Source organism: Pan troglodytes, chromosome 9 (genome assembly GCF_028858775.2).
Source record: "Pan troglodytes isolate AG18354 chromosome 9, NHGRI_mPanTro3-v2.0_pri, whole genome shotgun sequence".
Classification (NCBI taxonomy): domain Eukaryota; kingdom Metazoa; phylum Chordata; class Mammalia; order Primates; family Hominidae; genus Pan; species Pan troglodytes.
Genome location: NC_072407.2, coordinates 64,907,042 through 64,926,974, shown reverse-complemented (window position 1 = coordinate 64,926,974; position 19,933 = coordinate 64,907,042). Strand labels below are relative to the sequence as shown.

The following is a 19,933-nucleotide window of genomic DNA, read 5'->3' as shown; positions in this document are numbered from 1 at the left end:
CGCTCCCTTCCCCGTCCCCTGGGAATCCGGGGGCGGGGATCCGGGAAGGGCCTGGAGCCGGAGGCCGGGAGTAGGCCAGGGGGTCAGCCGGCTAGCCCCGCCCCCGTACTGAGCGGCGAGGCCCGGACAGGGAGGGGTTACCAAGCGGCCCGGCCCCCCCTCCCGCGCTTCCTGGCGGCTCCGCGTCCGGCGCCTGTTTGTGCTGCGGCGCTGTGGCACCGGACGGCCCTGCCACCCCACCCCCGGGAGCCGAGAGCGGCCCCGGGAGAGTCCGAGGGCCCGGGGGGGTCTGGAGACTGCGGCCCCGGGCCCACAGCGCCCCCTCCAGGCCCCTTCCCCGCGCCCGACAGCGCCCCCTCGGGGTGGTGGTACGGCGCCCTTCGCGCGCGCCCCGGGGTGCTTCCCCTTCCCCTCTCCCCGGCCGTGGCCCCCGCGGCTTAGACGCCTCCTCCGCCGCCGCCGCTCGGAGCAACCCGGGGGCCGGATGGACGGGGCCGCGGGGCCCGGTGAGTACGGGGCGGGGCGGGCGGCGTGCCCCTTCCCGGAGCGCCCGGCTCGTCGGGTTATGCCAGAGCTGGACGGCTGTCTGGAGGCGTCCCCGCGTGCTCCTCCGCCCCAGGGGCTCCGAGCATCCTCCACAGTTCCTCCGGTCGCCCTCCCTAGTTGCTTGGGTCTTGCTGTCACTTCGGGCTTCCCCAGCGTCATTCTACGCCCCACGTAACTCCGGGCCCCTAGATGTTTCCCTGCCCCCTGCGTTACTCCGGGCCTCTTCTCGTGGTATTTCAGGTCTTTTTCCTTCTGACCCCCACTGCCCCCTGAGACCTTCACTGTGACTCTGCTCACCACCCACACTCTCTCCTGTCACTCTGGATCTCTTTTCCTGTACTCTGGGTCCTCAGTATGACTCCATTCCCGCACTCCGTCCTCTCTCCTGGTGTTCCCCCGGCTCAGTTACTCAGCTTTCGCTGGAGACCTGAGCTTGCTGGGGGCGCGTGGGGAGGGCTGCGGTCCCTCCCCTCACCAGTGCGGCGCCTCTCTCTGTGGCTCCCACGTTCCTCGGCAGTTCTCCATATTTCCCCCCCGGTACTCCATGGTACTCCCAGTCTTTGCGGAGGCTGAGACGGCAGCAGGAAGGGAGCTTTGCCAGGTTTCTCGCCTGCCCTGCCAGAAGGAGGCCCTTGATCCTTTACCACCGTCTCCTCCCCTCTGGACGAGCATTCAAGCCTGGGGCTGCCTGAAAGGGGCAGTCCTACCGGACACATGTAAAGTTGTGGGGAGACAGAATCCCCTCTACGCTTTCTTCAGGTGATGGGTACATTCTGAGTACCTCTTGCCCTTTTCCCAGGTGACGGCCCTGCTCGGGAGGCCCTCCAGTCTCTGAGCCAGCGGCTTCGGGTGCAGGAGCAGGAGATGGAACTGGTAAAGGCAGCCCTGGCAGAAGCCCTTCGCCTGCTGCGGCTGCAGGTGCCCCCTTCCTCCCTGCAGGGCTCTGGCACACCAGCTCCTCCGGGGGACAGGTATGCATGTCATCACACCCCATTTTTCCTCATCCTTGGGGCCTCTGGGGCTTCAGGTTAATTCAACATCTCTCCAGCAGTCTTGCAGCGCCCCCAGGACTGCCACCCACGTGCACCCCTTCCTTGGTGAGCCGAGGCACCCAGACGGAGACAGAGGTGGAGCTCAAGTCATCCCCTGGACCCCCTGGCCTGAGCAATGGACCCCCAGCCCCTCAGGGGGCCAGCGAAGAGCCTGGTGGGACCCAATCTGAAGGAGGGGGCAGCAGCAGCAGTGGTGCTGGCTCCCCTGGCCCCCCGGGGATCCTCAGGCCCCTGCAGCCCCCACAGCGTGCTGACACGTAGGTGTCCTGTGGCCCTGTGGCGGAAGCTGGGAGGGGTGGTAGGATTGCAGAGTACATTTGGAGGGAATGACCTTCACTATGCCCCCACCAGGCCGCGAAGAAATTCTTCCTCCTCCTCATCCCCCTCAGAGCGGCCTCGGCAGAAGCTCTCCAGGAAGGCAATCTCCTCCGCCAACCTGTTAGTGCGGTCCGGGAGCACAGAGAGGTGGGTGAGGCTTCCCCTCAACCCACCCCGCCCCAGGCGCAGGCTCTCGACTTTCCATATCCCTCACCTCACATCCCTGGTTGGGGTGGGGGGACCTGATTGCCCAACAGGAATAAAGAAACAAACACTCCTGGGGCGCCTGCTGTGTACCGGGCACTGTGCTAAACCCTCGACCTCCATCTCAGTCAGTCCCCACAACATCCTTGGGGGTTAGGTGGTCTCATGCTGCTCATTGCACAGGTGAGGAAGCAGGCTCAGAGAGGGTAAGTCATTTGCCTGGGGTCACACAGCTAGAGTCAGGATTTGAACCTAACTCTTCCTGACTCCAGTTCCCCTACCCTTTCCACTACATCACAGCACACCTTCTGCGATCCCAAGAGGCTTTTCTAGAAGCTTCCATGGCTTTCATGGACGGCTGTCCCTAGAGCTTCAGCCCTCTTTCCGCTGGATCTACCAACTACCAATCTATTAATACTTACTTCTAGAGGGCAAGGGGACATCCTAGTGGCCGGATGTAGTTGCCTCAGAGTATGTACGGGCCCCAGGACACCCGGATGTTCATTCTAGCCCTGTCCTTGGCCTGTGCTTTATTCTCTGAAGAGACAGTATCACCTTACTGTTATCTAACGACAGGAATCTCTGGAGAGATGTGGACTTTCTTGCTTGCCTCCCGGATCCCTGAGAGGCGGAGCTGGTGTACATTCTCGACTCCCTTTGGTCCCATTTTACGGATGGGGAAATGAAAAGGTCAATAGCGAGGCCTAGTGGCGCATACGTGTAATCCCAGCAGGAGAATTGCTTGAACCCAGGAGGCGGAGGTTGCAGTGAGCTGAGGTCGCACCACTGCACTCCACTCCAGCCTGGGTGACAGAGCGAGACTGAGGCCTGGTGGTCTGGAGGAGAGAAAGGGCTCTGGCACCCTGCACTGCCTCTTCCAAGCTTTGTGGCCTTGTGCTGTGCGCTCAGCCCCTTCAGCTTCAATCTTTTTATCTCTTAAATGGAACTAAAAGTACTCCATCTACTCACGAAGCAAACTACAGGCTTGCAGAAGTGACTGTGGTTTCTGCAGTGACCTCTTTTCTTGTGTCCTGCCCCTCCCCGCTTAGGTCTTGGGACCTGACCCCAATCCCTGTGCTTTCTGTCTTCCCAACAGCCGTGGGGGAAAAGACCCCCTCTCCAGCCCTGGGGGCCCTGGATCTCGGAGGAGCAATTACAATTTGGGTATGTAAAGAGGGACAGAGAGGAAAACTTGGATGGCAGGGTTAGGATTTGGGCTGTAGCCCCAGGAGCTATTTTGGGTAGGTGTGGTGGGTAGGGTTCTGCTCTGTCTTTCCTGGAATGGGGTAGTTGACACCACCCCTTTTCTCTGTAGAAGGCATCTCAGTGAAGATGTTCCTTCGAGGGCGCCCCATTACCATGTACATCCCGTCTGGCATCCGCAGCCTTGAGGAGCTGCCGAGTGGCCCACCGCCAGAGACCCTCAGCCTTGACTGGGTGTATCCTGCCCCCTCCAGTCCCATGAGAACCACCTTTCTCACCTTGGGACCCCTCTTACCTTTACAGTTTTTTCCTGGGTCTATGGGGACAAGGAGCCTTCTAGATCCTCTCCTACCATCATTCTGCTCTAGGCCCTGCCAGCCAGAAGCTCTGTCTTTCTCCCCTCTTCCTCCTCCTACCCTTGATCTAACCCTTTCCTTGACCGTGATCTCCACCCCAGTTATGGGTACAGAGGTCGTGACTCCCGCTCTAATCTGTTTGTGCTGCGCTCTGGGGAGGTGGTCTACTTTATCGCCTGTGTGGTGGTGCTGTACCGGCCTGGAGGAGGCCCAGGGGGTCCTGGAGGTGGCGGCCAGAGACATTACCGGGGGCACACAGACTGCGTTCGATGGTGAGGAGTCCGGGGCTGGTGGGCTTGGCAGGAAGAGGGTCTGGGGGGATGGAGAAGCAGGAGAAAAGAGTTGCCTTGCTGCTCTGCAAGCTTGGAGAAGGTGTCTTGGATGGTCTTGAGAGACCCTTTCCCTAGAGTGTCTTCCCCCTGCCTTAGCCTTGCTGTTCACCCTGATGGTGTTCGGGTAGCCTCGGGACAGACAGCTGGAGTGGATAAGGATGGAAAGGTAAGGCCAAAGTCAGGGAGCAGGCAGACATGCTGTAATTGCACTCCAATTTTGCTTCACACTTGTGACTCTTCCTCCACCAGCCCCTGCAGCCTGTGGTTCACATCTGGGACTCAGAGACGCTGTTGAAACTGCAGGAGATTGGACTGGGGGCCTTCGAGCGGGGTGTTGGGGCCCTGGCCTTTTCAGCTGCGGTGAGCTGGCCCTGAAGCCTCTAGACCCCCATTCTTGCCTAGGAACCCCACTCTTGCATGTCACCAGGAAGCCTTGGAAGTTCTGGCCTTCCTGAACCCCACCCAGCTGGTTCTCTTGAGAAAGGGCCATGTGTGTCAACTTCTTCTGCCCTCTCCATCTGTGATGGTACCTCCTAACCTAATGACCATGAACCCCTGGACCTCCAGGGTTCACTCTGCACCTCCTATGTGTCACCCTTCTTCAGGATCAGGGTGCCTTTCTTTGTGTGGTGGATGATTCCAATGAGCACATGCTGTCGGTGTGGGACTGCAGCCGGGGAATGAAGCTGGCTGAGATCAAGGTGAGGAGTCCATGTGGCTTGGAGGGGCTCTGAGGTTGGGGGTGGGAGTGGTGGAGTGCAGGGAGCTCCAGACTCACCCATACATTTCCTTCCTTTTTGGCTGGGTCACATGGGGCAAATCTCCTAGCTTCTCTGACCCTTAGTTTCTTCATTTGTGACATGGGTTCTGACCTTATGAGGGATAATGTGTTAGGTATTAGGGTGATTAATTATGATTGATAGGGAATAGTGCTCTTAGGGGACCAGGGTTTTGAAAGAAGGGTTGTCCTGGGGTTTCTGGACCTCTGCCAGCCAGCTGTCATGATGCAAATTGAGGAGAGTCAAGTAGAATGAAGGTACCCAGGGCTTGGGGTGGCTGAATCTAGTGTCTTCCCTTCAGAGTACAAATGACTCAGTCCTGGCCGTTGGCTTCAACCCTCGTGACAGCAGCTGCATCGTCACCAGTGGGAAATCTCACGTCCACTTCTGGAATTGGAGTGGTGGAGTAGGGGTTCCTGGGAATGGGACCCTTACCCGGAAACAGGGTGTCTTTGGGGTGAGGCATGGATAAGTGGAAAGTGATGGGGAGGGCAGAGTGGAAGAGGAAGCACTGGGCTGAGTACTATGGACCCTGAGGTTCCCTAACCCCCACCTGCCCCGTGACCTTTTTTTTTTTTTCTTTTGAGACGGAGTCTTGCTCTTGTCACCCAGGCCAGAGTGCAATGGCAAGATCTCGGCTCACTGCAACCTCCGCCTCCTGGGTTCGAGCAATTCTCCTGCCTCAGCCTCCCGGAGTAGCTGGGATTACAGATGCGCGCCGGCTGATTTTTGTATTTTTAATAGAGATACAGTTTCATCATGTTGGCCATCGTGCCCGTTTTTTTTTTTTTTTTTTTTTTTTTTTGAGACAGTGCCTTGCTCTATCACCCAGGCTGGAGTGCAGTGCGGGATTTCACCATATTGGCCAGGCTGGTCACAAACTCCTGGCCTCAGGTGACCCGCCCGCCTTGGCCTCCCAAAGTGCTGGGATTACAGGCATGAGCCACTGCACCTGGCCTGCCCTGCGACTTTTAATCTTTGCCCTTCCCTTTGACCTCTACTGTCTGCTCTCCCCTCCCACTAGAAATACAAGAAACCCAAGTTTATCCCTTGCTTTGTGTTCCTTCCGGATGGAGACATTCTCACTGGAGACTCAGAGGGGAACATTCTCACCTGGGGGCGGAGCCCTTCAGATTCCAAGACCCCAGGCAGGGGTGGCGCCAAAGGTATGTGGCTGGGAGGGGCATCTGGGAAGTGTAGTACTCCAGAGGTTCTGTGGGAACAGAGGAGAGGGTTTCCCATTCCCATCTTTTTTTTTTTTTTTTTTTTGAGATGAGGTCTTACTCTGTTGCCCAGGCTGGATTGCAGTGGCACGATCTTGGTTCACTGCAACCTCTGCCTCCCAGGTTCAAGTGATCCTCCTTCCTCAGTCTCCCAAGTAGCTGGAAGTACAGGCGCACGCCACCACGCCCAGCTAATTTTTGTATTTTTAGTAGAGATGGGGTTTTGCCATGTTGGCCAGGCTGGTCTCGAATTCCTGACCTCAGGTGATCCGCCCGCCTTGGCCTCCCAAAGTGCTGGGATTACAGGCGTGAGCCACGGCGCCCAGCCAGGTTTCCCACCTTTTTACCTTGAGAGTTGATAGTTCTCTTGGGGGCTAGTCTAGAAGCATGTGGGCAACACAGCAAAGGAGAAACGGCTGGAGCTTTGTGTTTGCCAGATCTCAGGTTCAGATTCCAGTTTTGCTATTAGTTGCCTTGCCTTTAGGAAGTTATCTCATTTCTGTGAGTCTCAGTTGTCCTGTTTGTAAAATGGGGAGAATAACAGATGTGTTGGCAGTATGAGGATGAGACATAGTAGTCAGTGCATGCAATGGCTGGGAGTTCTTACTGTATTGCGACAGCCAAGCTGGCCCTGTTTCTCACTCCCCTGCACCCCCAAAACATGATCTATCTGGGGCTTTGCCAACAGAGACTTATGGGATTGTGGCCCAGGCTCACGCTCATGAAGGTTCTATCTTCGCCTTGTGTCTCCGGAGGGACGGGACAGTGCTGAGTGGTGGCGGGCGGGACCGCCGGCTGGTACAGTGGGGGCCCGGGTTGGTGGCCCTCCAGGAGGCTGAGGTGAGGGCTGGGCTGGGGTCAAGGGAGCGAGGGAGAAGAGCAATAGTCAGTGGGCTCTTGACATTCTGCTACCACTCTGCAGATTCCCGAGCACTTTGGGGCCGTGCGAGCCATTGCTGAAGGGCTTGGCTCTGAGCTGCTGGTGGGAACCACGAAGAATGCATTGCTGAGGGGAGATCTGGCCCAGGGCTTCTCTCCTGTAATCCAGGTTGGGAGTTAAGGGCTCAGGGGAGGAAGGGACAAAGGGGTGTGAGAGAGGGGCAGGAGTGACAGTCATGCTGTGCTGCAGGGCCACACTGATGAGCTCTGGGGGCTCTGCACACACCCCTCCCAGAACCGCTTCCTCACCTGCGGCCACGACCGGCAGCTCTGCCTGTGGGATGGGGAGAGCCATGCACTGGCCTGGAGCATCGACCTCAAGGTAGAGCCCTGTGCCCCTGGATCCCCCATGCCACACCCACCAGGACACCTGTGGCCACCACGCCTTCCCCAGCACCTTGCCTTCTGCCTCCCAGAGGTGGCCAGTTTGTACTGGTATGGCTGCACTGGCTACTCAAATATTATTTTTTCTGTACTGATTGGTAAAAGCTGATGCTTCTAGTACCACCTGGGCACTCCCTGCCGCCCCCAGAACCCCTCAGACTTCCTCTTGGTCCAGCACCTAAATGGTTAATCTCCAGCACAGCTATTGGCATCAGTTCTGTGGTTAAATATTTTGGTATCACTCCCTGTTCAGGCTCCAGTGATACCCGGGTATCCCTTCCCTCTCTTCCCATCTTCTCCTTGGGAGTAAGTGGCTTTGAAGTTAGGAGGACAAGGGGTTCACTCTGGTTCCCTCACTAGAAAGACATCATCTTGAATTCACCTTCTCCCCTCTCCCAGGAGACTGGTCTCTGTGCTGACTTCCACCCGAGTGGGGCAGTTGTGGCCGTAGGACTGAACACGGGGAGGTGAGAGAGAGCCAGGACTCCCAGGAGGGAAAGCAGGGAGGTCTGGGAAGGGTTCCTGGTACTGGGGGAGTGGGCGAGAGTGACCACGTCTACCCAGGAGCCACCTGCGCCTTGGCACTCCTCTGTGCCTCTCCCTGCAGCCCCTGCCACCCGGGCTCCCCTCCTCTTCTGTGGTAACCGTTTCTCCCCCTCCCCCAACCAGTGTCTCCTCCAAGCCTGGGAGTGGAGGAGGCAGCAGCCCAGGATAGAGAAACAGTGGGAATGGGAGGGGCATAGACAAACACAGGGAAGTGACAGGCTTCCAGCTTGCACAGTGCCTTTGTAGTCGGCCCCTGGTCTGTAGTTTCAGATTCCTTTTTCAGACGACATCAGAAGCCCCTCAGCCTTTATCCACACTTAGCTCCTTCCCATTTCTCAGCATAAGAATGCAGTGGTGGCCAGGTGCGGTGGCTCACGCCTGTAATCCTAGCGCTTTGGGAGCTGAGGCGGGTGGATCACTTGAGGTCAGGAGTTCAAGACCAGCCTGGCCAACATGGTGAAACCTCGTCTCCACTAAAAATACAAAAATTAGACGGGCATGGTGGTACGCACCTGTAATTCTAGCTACTCAGGAGGCTGAGGCATGAGAATCACTTGAACCCAGGAGGTGGAGGTTGCGGTGAGATCTTGCCACTGCACTCCAGCCTGGGTGACAGAGTGAGACTCTGTCTCAAAACAACAACAACAACAACAACAACAACAAACTAAAAAAGAAGAATGCAGTTGTGACCTGTCTTCTACATCAGAGCCTTTCTGTGTGTGTCTCTGAGCTTCTCTTATTTGCCATCCCCAAGCCTACCCAGGGTGGCCTCCCTGAGGGTCTCCTTACATCCTGCCTTTTCGTCTTCCTATCTGCCTCCACTTCCCTCCCTTCCAGGTGGTTGGTTTTGGACACAGAGACCAGAGAGATCGTGTCTGATGTCATTGATGGCAATGAGCAGCTCTCAGTGGTCCGGTACAGCCCAGGTGGGAGCCACCCCAACCCTGGACTCACATGCGTCCCTGGCCCTTCCCTCTCTGAGTGACTGTATTTGCAGATGGGTTGTACCTGGCCATTGGTTCCCATGACAACGTGATCTACATCTATAGTGTTTCCAGTGATGGTGCCAAATCCAGCCGCTTTGGCCGCTGTATGGTGAGGAAGTTGGGGCGTGTGGTGGGGCATGATAACAGCTGCGAAACTCAGGGAGACCCCTGATGCATCAAGGGGGCTCTGGGGATGGGAAATGGATGGGATACTTTAAAACTCTTGACCTTTGCTCCCAGGGTCACTCCAGCTTCATCACTCATCTTGACTGGTCCAAGGATGGGAATTTCATCATGTCCAATTCTGGGGACTATGAGATTCTTTACTGTGAGTGGCAGTGGAGCAGGACATGGGGAGAGGGTAATTGGAGTGGGTTTTGTGTAGGGGGGGCTGTTAGAGGTGTTGTTAGATAAGGAAGTGGAGATGGGGTTAAAGTGGAGTTGGAATTATATGTAGGAGAAATTTTGTGATTTGGAAACAACTAGTTTCATACCATGTCTTGTTGACTTCAGGGAGTTCAAAAATGCGCTAAGAAAAGATTGTTTGGGAAAAGTTTCTCAGGGCAAGTGTGGAGCACTTGACTTATCTAGGGAGGAGGAACTCATGGAAGCTGTTAGAACTTCAGCCAGAGCTCAGGACAGGACGCACACAGGGTGGGTTTCACAGGGGGAGGAGGTGATGCTACTACGGTGACCAGATCACATGCCATCGCCGGGTTTCATGCCAGTCTTTCTAGTCTGGCTTTCCCTGGCATCTTCCCTACTGAGGGCAGGGTGAGAGCTGAGCTGGGCGGACTCCTTCTCCCCAGGGGACGTGGCTGGAGGCTGCAAGCAGCTGAAGAATCGCTATGAGAGCCGAGACCGGGAATGGGCTACCTACACCTGTGTGCTGGGTTTTCACGTCTACGGTGAGCAGGGGCGTGGAACCCTGCTGGAAGGGTGGGGGACAAGGTGGAGCCCAGTTTGGGCTTGGAACGCTGGGCGTGTGTCGTTGGGTGAGAGTCCAGAAACCTGAAGATCCAGCCCAGGAGGCCCCTCCGGCCCTCGGGACCGGGAAGGCTTGCCTGGAACGCGGCAGTGGGTGGCCGCGGCTGCCGGAGCGCCTGAAATGGTGTAGCTCTGGGCCGTGGGTGGCGGTGGGTAGGAGGTCGGGCTGAGGCCGGCCGCTGTGCTAGGCGTCTGGCCGGACGGCTCCGATGGGACCGACATCAACTCCCTGTGCCGCTCCCACAACGAGCGCGTGGTGGCGGTGGCCGACGACTTCTGCAAAGTGCATCTCTTCCAGTACCCGTGCGCTCGTGCCAAGGTGAGGCCGCGGGGATCGCCGGGGTGGGACCGGTGGGACCGGTGGGCCCGAGGGCTCAGCCGCCACCGCAACTCTTCCCTCCGGCCCAGGCGCCGAGCCGCATGTACGGGGGCCACGGCAGCCACGTGACCAGCGTCCGATTCACGCACGACGACTCGCACCTCGTCTCGCTGGGCGGCAAGGACGCCAGCATCTTCCAGTGGCGAGTGCTGGGCGCTGGGGGCGCGGGGCCGGCGCCCGCCACGCCCTCTCGAACCCCCTCCCTGTCCCCCGCCTCCTCCCTCGACGTTTGATCGCTGCCTGGCGGGACCGACTGGCCCGGCGGCGTGGCCCCGCCCCGCCCTGCCCTTCCCTGCCCTAATCCCCCACGACTAGGGGCCGACTCTTTCCTCGACTGACTTCGAGACATTCCCGATCGCGCATTTCCCTGGAGGGCGCGAACGGCGCCCCTGCACACACTGTTTAGACCCGCTGGCTGAGCCGGGCAGCCCCAGCCTAGGCCTTGACTCCCGCTGCCTGCTGAGGGGCAATAAACCAGAACCAAAGTCGCCTCCCGGTGCTTTTGTGGGGCGCTGCCGGGCGCCTCCGGGGCCCTGTGGGGTGGGGACGAAGGAAAAGAGGCGTGCGGAAAGGGTAAGGGAGCGTAGATCATTTATGCAAATGACAGGCAAAGCCGCTTGCAAATAACCTGGCGAAGCGCTAAGGCGCGCGAGTCTTTGGGGCGGGAGGAGGAGCTGCAGGGCTCCAGCGAGGACAGAGTTAAGCCCGACTCCTCTCCCGCCCTCGGAAAAGGGGGTGGGGCCGAGCTGCGAAGGAAATAGCCGAGCGGTTGCCCGACAGGAGCCGAACTTCTTCCGGAAGTAGCCGATCTGCGGGGTCTCGCTCTCCGACCTGAGCCGAGCAGTGGGCCTTGTTCTCCGGATCGGCCGAAGGTGTTCCGGAAGGAGGCGAACCCTGAGGCGGGCCCGGCAAGCCTTCCCTGCGGCCGGCAGAGCCCAACGACTAGTGGGACTCCGCGGGGGCGGGGGTAGCTGGAGCCTGGCTCTGGCCTGGCAGGAGCCGAGCTCGTTCCGGAAGAAGCCGAGCGGACGGGGGCCAGCCTCAGCGTCCCAGGAGTGAGGCGATAGCTGCGGCGGCGACAGCGCGGGCCGGGATGAACCGCGACGGCTGAGGCAGCGGAGGTGCCGGCTGCGCGGGCCCCAGTGAGACTCTCTCGAAGCGCCAGCCCACCGTTCGGGGCTTTGCCTCGAGCCGAGCCCTGCCCCCGCGAGCCTCCCGGACCCCTTTGTGCGGCCGGAGGCGGCGGCGGGAACGGCCATGGCGGCCAACATGTACCGGGTGGGAGGTGAGTACCGGGCGCAGGGGTACGGGGCCCAGGGCGGGAGAGGTTGGGGTCGGGACCTGAGGGGCTCGGCACCGGGTGGCGCGAGGCGCAGCGTATGGGGCAGCGTGGACCGGAGCGCGGACCGGAACCGGAACCGGGAGACGAGGAGAGAGGGTGCGGGGAACCGCGACGCGGCAGGGCTCCGAGACTCCCAGAGAGAAGCTGCGGGCAGCCCCGACGGCACTTTCGGGGCTGCGTCGGGGGCTCCCCGGGGCACGGAGTGGCCTTCGGAAACCGGTTCCGAAGGAGCTGACAGGGTAGGGAGGGAACGCGAGGGGCTGGGGCGACGGCTTTGCCACCGCGGGGGAGCCGCCCGGAGGTTTCCTCTTCCCAGGCGTTATTGTGCGCCTCGGTTCGAAAAGGTAGGGGCCCTGCGCTAGAGCGAACAATTACTTCGCCGCGACTGGGGTGCAACTCATCGCTGAGTTGTGGGGACTGCAGGGGAACCCCTGCTTCTTGCCTGTTCCTTAAGGCTCTCTTTTGAGTAAAGGATCTAATTTTAGAACTAGGTGCGGTGGGGATGGGGGACATCCTTATTTTCTCTTAGTCTGTCCACTTTCACATCTCAGCGCCCTTTCTACCTGAATCCTTATCTCCTTTTGATCCACTCAGGCCAACTTTCTCTCCTACCCTGGTGCTCTTCGTCTCCCATCTCCTCTGATCTTCGTGGTTCTCCCCCCTCCCTTCCCTTACAGATTACGTCTATTTTGAGAACTCTTCCAGCAATCCTTACCTGGTTAGACGGATTGAGGAGCTCAACAAGGTGAGTGGAGCAGAATCCCTCTCCCTCCCTCCCGCAGTGGTCTCTTCTGAGGTTTCTAACTTCTGGTGGAAGAGAGGATCCTATACTAAGTACCCATTCATATTCGTTCATTCATTCATTGGATGTATTCAGGAAAGGCTATTGAGAGGTTAGCAGGAACTTTACTATTCTGTCTCTTGGGGGCAAAGGAAAGGGATTTGGAAGTCTATCCTTGAATGTAAGTCTTTACTCATATTTTCTTGGGCTTTTTAATTTAGGTCCCTCTGAAACTTACTGTTATTTGTCTCTTTGTGCATTTCTGTTCCCAGATGATCAATTTCCACTGCTACGTTGTTTTGTTTTTGTTTTTTTCCTCCCCTTAGACTGCAAATGGAAATGTGGAGGCAAAGGTTGTCTGTCTTTTCCGGCGCAGGGACATTTCTAGTAGCCTCAACAGCCTGGCTGATAGTAATGCCAGTGAGTATCTTCCTCCCTTTCTTTTTCTCCTACCCATGATCTGAGGCCTGGGCATGTCCCTGCAGGTATTTCCCCTGGTAGCATGCCCAAGGCAGAGGTGTGAGTTTGGGGGTGGGAAATGCCTGGCCTGAGGAGGGAGGCCTGTTTTTACATGTTGGGGTTGGAAGCAGGGTGGAGAGATTGTGATAAGGAAAGCGATAATATGGTTTGTATATGAGAGTAAGAGAGAGATGATAACGTTTAGAGTATGAGGACGAGCTTTAGAGAAACAATGGTTTTCTAAAGGGGGGCAGTTTGGGGTACATTGAGACAGTAGGTGATGACTGAAGGTCAACGTGAAGAGGAAGACATTGTACTGAGAAGCCTGCGTAACAGAGAAGCAGGCTTATTTTGTAATCACAAGGTGATGAGAGTACCTGGAAGTTAGAAGATGGCTGGAAGTTTTCTTGCGCTTTTTAATTTCTCACCTCGCCCATTTCCCCGCCCGCTCCCCTCCATTTTACATCTTTCCCTTTTCATTTTGCCCTATCTTCATTCTCTTTAAGGTGTCATCTTTTTTTAAAAAACATATTTTCCTTAGCTTCTTTTTCCTTTCCTGCTTTGGTTTTCTTTTTCCTTCCTTTTGTTCCACCTTTCTAAATTATTTTCCTTTTTCAGACTGCTCTGGGTGAGAAGGGGTTAAAGAGGAGCCCGGCTTACCAAGTTCCTTGGCCCTTTAGGGTTTCCAGCCCCATCTGGCAGGGGCTGACCTTGGCCTTGTCCAATCAGAAGGGGTGTTGGGGGTGTGGTCCCCCTTGCCTCAGCACAGGGTTTCCGGAGCACACAAGTGAGGGGTGGAGCCTACTGCACAACCCCCCCCTTCTCCCTGAGGTTGGGAACAATACACCAATGAGCCTGGGGCTGAGGCTCTTCTGCCCCCTCCCACTTTGGTTGGCGCCTAGCCAGGTTAACCCCTTCCGCTAGGTTTCAGGGCAAGCTGCAGCTCCTTGGGGAGGAAGGTGTTGGCACTGGCTTGAGAGGTGTTGTCCTTGGAAACCCCAGGAACTATTATTAGCCAAGTAGAAAATGAGGGATAGTTAGGGCTGCATGTGATGTTTTAGAGCAAAGAGTCTCCTGAAATTGAAAAGAACTGGTAAACACAGTCTTGTGTGATATTTTTTCATCTTGAGTTCCTGGACCTCAGGCTGGTTTAGCAAGAAAGAGACAAGTGTGATGTTCTTGCTGGCCCGTTGTGGACTTTGGTGTCTGAGTACTGGCAGCTGGGTAGCGATGTATTTCTAGAGCATTCTTCGTACTCTCAGCAGTTCTTCTCTAAAAGCATTACTGATAGAGTTGGGAGCATCTATGATGGGGCATAGAGCTAAGAAGGAAAGCTGGTAGGGTAAGGGTATAGAAGGCAGACGCCTGGGAAATGTGAGAAAAAAACAGCCAAGATAGGAAATATTTTCCCTGAGTTAGAGTTTCCCGGGTGGTGTTTTGCTGGATCCATTTCTGACTTGGTTTCTTCCTCCTTAATCTCCCAGGGGAGTTTGAAGAGGAATCAAAGCAGCCAGGGGTGTCTGAGCAGCAGCGCCATCAACTGAAGCACCGGGAACTTTTTCTTTCTCGGCAATTTGAATCATTACCAGCCACCCACATACGGTACAGGACAACTGGGGCCAGCATAGCCTGCATGCACTTACGTAGAAGATGGAGAGAAGGAGGTGGTATTGAGAGATGCTGTGGGGAGGGAGAGTGGGGCTCACCGGGGTTTTCCAATCTCTCTCCTATAGGGGGAAATGCAGTGTGACCCTCTTGAATGAGACAGATATCTTGAGCCAGTACCTGGAAAAGGAGGTGAGAAAGAGATGTTGAGAGAAGAGCGAGGGGAATGGGTATTGCCCACAAAAGGGAGGGGGAAAGGAGCACAATGATGAGGTACAGGGTTGCCAGACTGCCAGTCATGGAAACTCAGATACACTTCCCTCCCCGCCGCCTATGTGGATTGCTGCCTTGCTTACCTTGTCTCTTCCCAACTCCAGGACTGCTTTTTTTACTCACTGGTGTTTGACCCCGTGCAGAAGACACTTCTCGCTGATCAGGGCGAGATTAGAGTTGGTTGCAAATACCAAGCTGAGATCCCAGATCGCCTAGTAGAGGGTAAGCAACAGGACAAGACTGTACGGCTACCAGGTTGTCTAATTCCAAGGGGCACTTTAACATTATAGTCTCTGTGAATGGCGTCACCTGGGGTTGTGCAGTGCACTGTCTGCAGGGCTCTCTGCCATGACCCTGACAGAATGGGCCTGTAGGAACCTGAAAAGGGAAAATGGGAACAGTTGGGAAGAGAAGTCGGAGAGTTGATAGAATCCAAGCAGAAGAAGAGAAGGAGGAGGTGCTATTGTGAATGAAAAGACACCAACTATTTCCCCCTGCCCTCTCCCTGTTGATGCCATTGTTCTCTTCTCCAGGAGAATCTGATAATCGGAACCAGCAGAAGATGGAGATGAAGGTCTGGGACCCAGACAACCCTCTCACAGACCGGCAGATTGACCAGTTTCTTGTGGTGGCCCGGTGAGGGGTGGGTGGATAGGGAAGATGGGCTGGGGGAGGTGTGGACATTGTTCTGAGTCCCATGGTTCTTAGAGATGGACTTTATTTCTTTCATTGCCAAGGATGTTTTCCTTCTTTCTCCTTTGGCTTAATTTCCCAGCCCACTTGGGCTTTTGACTTTTCTTTCGCTTTTGACTTCTCAATTTCTCCCTTAGAGCTGTGGGAACCTTTGCAAGAGCCCTAGATTGCAGCAGCTCCATTCGGCAGCCAAGCTTGCACATGAGTGCAGCTGCTGCCTCCCGAGATATCACCCTGGTGAGCAGAAGTTGGTGGGTAGTTGGGCAGGCTGGGTTTTCTGGGGACTTGCAGAGCCTGGGGACAGAAGAGGAGGGTATCTCTGAGGGAGTGGGAGTGTTTTTTTTTGTTTGTTTGTTTTGTTTTGTTTTGAGAGGAGTCTTGCTCTGTCACCCAGGCTGGAGTGCAGTGGCGCAATCTCAGCTCACTGCAAGCTCCGCCTCCCGGGTTCACACCATTCTCCTGCCTCAGCCTCCCGAATAGCTGGGACTACAGGCACCTGCCACCACGCCTGGCTAATTTTTTGTATTTTTAGTAGAGACGGGGTATCACCGTTTTAGCCAGGATGATCTCGATCTCCTGACCTCATGATCTGCCCACCTCCGCTTCCCAAAGTGCTGGGATTATGGGTGTGAGCCACCGCGCCCGGCCGGGAGTGGGAGTGTTAAGGAGCAGGAAGGGAGTGGTGCCAAAAGTTTCAGGTCCTCAGTTGCTCTCCATCTTCCCCGTAGTTTCACGCCATGGATACCTTGCAAAGGAACGGCTACGACCTGGCTAAGGCCATGTCGACCCTGGTACCCCAGGGAGGCCCAGTGCTGTGTCGGGATGAGATGGAGGAATGGTCAGCCTCAGAGGCCATGCTATTTGAGGAGGCCCTAGAGAAGTATGGGAAGGACTTCAATGATATTCGCCAGGATTTTGTAAGTGAATGGCACTAGGAGGAGAAGTGGGAGAGATGACAGGTGAGGGAACCAGGACCTGGGGCCAGATGCCAGCTCATTCTTCCTCCCTCTGCCCCCCTTAGCTACCCTGGAAGTCACTTGCCAGCATAGTCCAGTTTTATTACATGTGGAAAACCACAGACCGGTATATTCAGCAGGTATCATCTGGGCTGGGGAGGGTGGACCATAGGCTACCTGCTGACCTCTGCCTTTGAAGTTGATGACATTCTCCCTGCTATGAGGCTCTGATCCTTCTCTTTCTTTTTACCTTCTTACAGAAAAGGTTGAAAGCTGCTGAAGCAGACAGCAAACTGAAACAGGTCTACATCCCCACCTAGTAAGTGTGGTGGGTAGGGGAGACCAGAGTGTTTTCCTTCCCTTCCCCTAACTTGTGCCTTCCTCAGTGATTGGGGGTGGGCAGGAGGTAGGGGCACACTGAGAGTGGAAATTGATTCTTTTCCTTGACCACTTTCTTGTTTTTTTCCCTTCTCCTCGCCTTCCCCGTTAGCACTAAGCCAAACCCTAACCAGATCATTTCTGTGGGTTCAAAACCTGGCATGAATGGGGCTGGATTTCAGAAGGGCCTGACTTGTGAGAGTTGCCACAGTGAGTTACGGGGGCACCGGGATGGTGGGGATGGGTGGAAGGCCTGCTGTGGCTCAAGAATCTGAGGGGCTTAGGTAGTATGCTTCTTCCCTGTCCCCCTCCTCTCCGTACTCTACAGCCACACAGTCTGCTCAGTGGTATGCCTGGGGCCCACCTAACATGCAGTGCCGCCTCTGTGCTTCCTGTTGGATCTACTGGAAGAAGTATGGGGGACTGAAGACCCCAACTCAGCTTGAGGGGGCCACTCGGGGCACCACGGTAAGGATCAGTGGGAAGAAAAGCAGGGGAGAGCAGTAAGCATATTGATGTGAGCTTAGGTGAAGGCCAGAATATTCAACTCTTTATATGGTGATGGTTTGATGGACGGGGTGCTTGATGCTGGTTGGGGAGACACATAGGCCAAGAGGTCAGTAAAGAGATTAGGCAGGAATAAATTGTCCCCTGCAGGGAATGGAAGAAAGAAGGGAGCCTCAGTGCTGATTTCTGCTCGCTCTCTTTCCTATGCTCTTCTTCTAGGAGCCGCACTCAAGGGGTCATTTATCCAGACCTGAAGCTCAAAGTCTCTCTCCTTACACAACCAGCGCCAACAGGGCCAAGCTACTGGCTAAGAACAGACAAACTTTCCTGCTTCAGACCACAAAGCTGACCCGTCTTGCCAGGCGCATGTGCAGGGACCTATTACAGCCAAGGAGGGCTGCCCGACGGCCTTATGCTCCTATCAATGCCAATGCCATCAAAGCAGAGTGTAAGGGCAGGGAGTGGTGGGACTGGTGGTGGGTTTCGGATTGCTCTGCCCAGAGACCGTTGTTTCTCTGGATGTCTAATAACAGGAGGGATAGTAGGCCACAGATAATTTTTTTAAGATTAGAGTTGGCTTCTGGCCTCAGAGGAGACCTGAATGGTGAAGCCCTTCAGAAGCTTTCTTCTTTGTTCTCCAGGCTCCATTCGACTTCCTAAGGCCGCCAAGACTCCATTGAAGATTCACCCTCTGGTGCGGCTGCCCCTGGCAACTATCGTCAAAGATCTGGGTATGGGATGGGGACCAGTGAGGTTGGCGTCAGGCTCCCAGTCCTTTCCCTGTCTGACATCTCTCCCCTTGCTTTATTTCTTCCTCATAGTGTCCTCAGAGATTTAGTCTAACAAACTGTACTTTTGTTGTTTAATAATTTTTTTTGTAAACTATTCAGTATTACTGTACTGATTTGATAAGGTCATACTGATATTTGAAATACTAGTGATAGCTTGCCAGAACATTCCCCCATTGCTACTTTTGGGGATGCCCAGGTAAACTGCTGGTCCAGGGAAGAGAGATGGAAGTAACAAAGGGGAACTGCGTGGGAAGAAAAGGTGCGAAAGTTTTCTGTTTTTTTCCAGTGGCCCAGGCACCCCTGAAACCAAAAACACCTCGGGGTACCAAGACACCGATCAACAGAAACCAGCTGTCCCAGAACCGGGGACTGGGGGGCATTATGGTGAAACGGGCCTATGAGACTGTGAGTTGACAGAAAGGGGTGGGCCAGATTGAGTTGGGTGAGCTTTTGTCTCTCATAGGAGTCTGAGAGGGTCCCTTGCCTCATTGTGCCATCCTACCCCTTTTCTAGATGGCAGGGGCAGGGGTTCCTTTCTCTGCCAATGGAAGGCCTCTGGCTTCAGGGATTCGTTCAAGCTCACAGCCAGCAGCCAAGCGTCAGAAACTAAACCCAGCTGATGCCCCCAATCCTGTGGTGTTTGTGGCCACAAAGGATACCAGGTAGGGCGTCTACCATGGGAGGGGCTGAGAGGGACAGTCCAGGCTGGTGAGTGTGGGGAGTAGGAGTATCAGAGCAAGAGCTCCAGGAAAGTTGTGGATGCAGGGTGGGGATGCCAGAAAAGAATGGGCCAGAAGGCATAATTGCAGTGTGGGGCTTCACCTGGAGGTCTTAATGTTCTCTAAGCCTTTTCTGTTTCCCACTTGCTCTTTCTGGCCAGGGCCCTACGGAAGGCTCTGACCCATCTGGAAATGCGGCGAGCTGCTCGCCGACCCAACTTGCCCCTGAAGGTGAAGCCAACGCTGATTGCAGTGCGGCCCCCTGTCCCTCTACCTGCACCCTCACATCCTGCCAGCACCAATGAGCCTATTGTCCTGGAGGACTGAGCACCTGTGGGGAAGGGAGGTGGGCTGAGAGGTAGAGGGTGGATGCCCAGGGCACCCAAACCTCCCTTCCCTTTCGTGTCGAAGGGAGTGAGGAGTGAATTAAGGAAGAGAGCAAGTGAGTGTGTGTCCCTGGAGGGGTTGGGCGCCCTCTGGTGTTACCACCTCGAGACTTGTCTCATGCCTCCATGCTTGCCGATGGAGGACAGACTGCAGGAACTTGGCCCATGTGGGAACCTAGCCTGTTTTGGGGGGTAGGACCCACAGATGTCTTGGACAGTTTTGGGGGGAGGGTTTTTTAATTTTTTAAAAATTTTGCCTCCCTTTGTGAAAGGGGATGGGGAGGGGAAGAGTAAACAGGTAACAGGTGGTGGTACCTGGTTGGGGGAGGGGGGCGTGCACTGCCATGTCTTTTTTTTTTTTTTTTTTTTTTTTTTCCTAATTGGGGGTTTCTCTTTCTGTCCGGTGTCCGGACTTTCCTAATTGGAGTTTGAGGCCCCTAAGCTGGCATCAACCCCAGGCCACGCTCGCTCTTTCCTTCCCTCCCCTCCCCCTCTGCCTTTTGTACGCCAGTTCTCAGAAATAAAGATCTTTTGTCCGTTTTTTTAACCTCGGATTCTGTAATTGGTTCTTATAGTAACAAATAAAAAGCTGTTTTCTTCAGCTTCTCCTGGCTCAGCTGTTCTTTGCCATGGGTGTGTGTTGTGTGTGTGTTGGGGGTGTCTTTGAGAGGGAAAATAAAGGACAAAGGACAACAAAGGAGGTACAGATGGTTCTTGCCCTGGGAACAGCTTTATGAGATAGGCAGCCTGGACCCAGGCGGCTTGCTCCAGCTAGCCTTCTTGTGGGACCCAAACTGCTCCCCAGCTCC

General features: G+C 55.6%; 2 protein-coding genes across 11 annotated transcripts; both read left to right on the top strand.

Annotated features, from left to right (window-relative positions):
* Positions 1 to 302: 302 nt before the first annotated feature.
* On the top strand, positions 303 to 10,724 carry EML3 (EMAP like 3). Of its 9 annotated transcripts, none has more exons than XM_016946487.4 (22): positions 303 to 506; positions 1,346 to 1,517; positions 1,598 to 1,855; positions 1,950 to 2,063; positions 3,217 to 3,284; positions 3,436 to 3,559; positions 3,781 to 3,951; positions 4,108 to 4,177; positions 4,261 to 4,371; positions 4,617 to 4,712; positions 5,092 to 5,247; positions 5,815 to 5,956; positions 6,702 to 6,853; positions 6,936 to 7,061; positions 7,143 to 7,274; positions 7,736 to 7,803; positions 8,720 to 8,808; positions 8,880 to 8,977; positions 9,109 to 9,196; positions 9,678 to 9,776; positions 10,154 to 10,174; positions 10,264 to 10,724. In XM_016946487.4, exons 1-22 carry the CDS (start codon positions 485 to 487, stop codon positions 10,533 to 10,535), a joined length of 2,649 nt encoding a protein of 882 aa, XP_016801976.1. In that variant the 5' UTR covers positions 303 to 484; the 3' UTR covers positions 10,536 to 10,724. The 9 variants fall into 9 exon arrangements, with proteins under 9 accessions (XP_016801976.1, XP_016801975.1, XP_016801974.1 ...); XM_016946486.4 differs by having other exon boundaries at positions 1,595 to 1,855; XM_016946485.4 differs by having other exon boundaries at positions 1,595 to 1,855; positions 10,044 to 10,174.
* Positions 10,725 to 19,725, top strand: MTA2 (metastasis associated 1 family member 2). Of its 2 annotated transcripts, none has more exons than XM_016921073.4 (18): positions 10,725 to 11,519; positions 12,254 to 12,321; positions 12,684 to 12,777; positions 14,301 to 14,418; positions 14,550 to 14,613; positions 14,799 to 14,916; positions 15,228 to 15,330; positions 15,525 to 15,624; positions 16,116 to 16,304; positions 16,409 to 16,483; positions 16,604 to 16,662; positions 16,834 to 16,931; positions 17,050 to 17,189; positions 17,448 to 17,676; positions 17,870 to 17,959; positions 18,306 to 18,424; positions 18,533 to 18,681; positions 18,900 to 19,725. In XM_016921073.4, exons 1-18 carry the CDS (start codon positions 11,492 to 11,494, stop codon positions 19,063 to 19,065), a joined length of 2,007 nt encoding a protein of 668 aa, XP_016776562.1. In that variant the 5' UTR covers positions 10,725 to 11,491; the 3' UTR covers positions 19,066 to 19,725. The 2 variants fall into 2 exon arrangements, with proteins under 2 accessions (XP_016776562.1, XP_024202971.1); XM_024347203.3 differs by having other exon boundaries at positions 11,179 to 11,920.
* Positions 19,726 to 19,933: the final 208 nt, after the last annotated feature.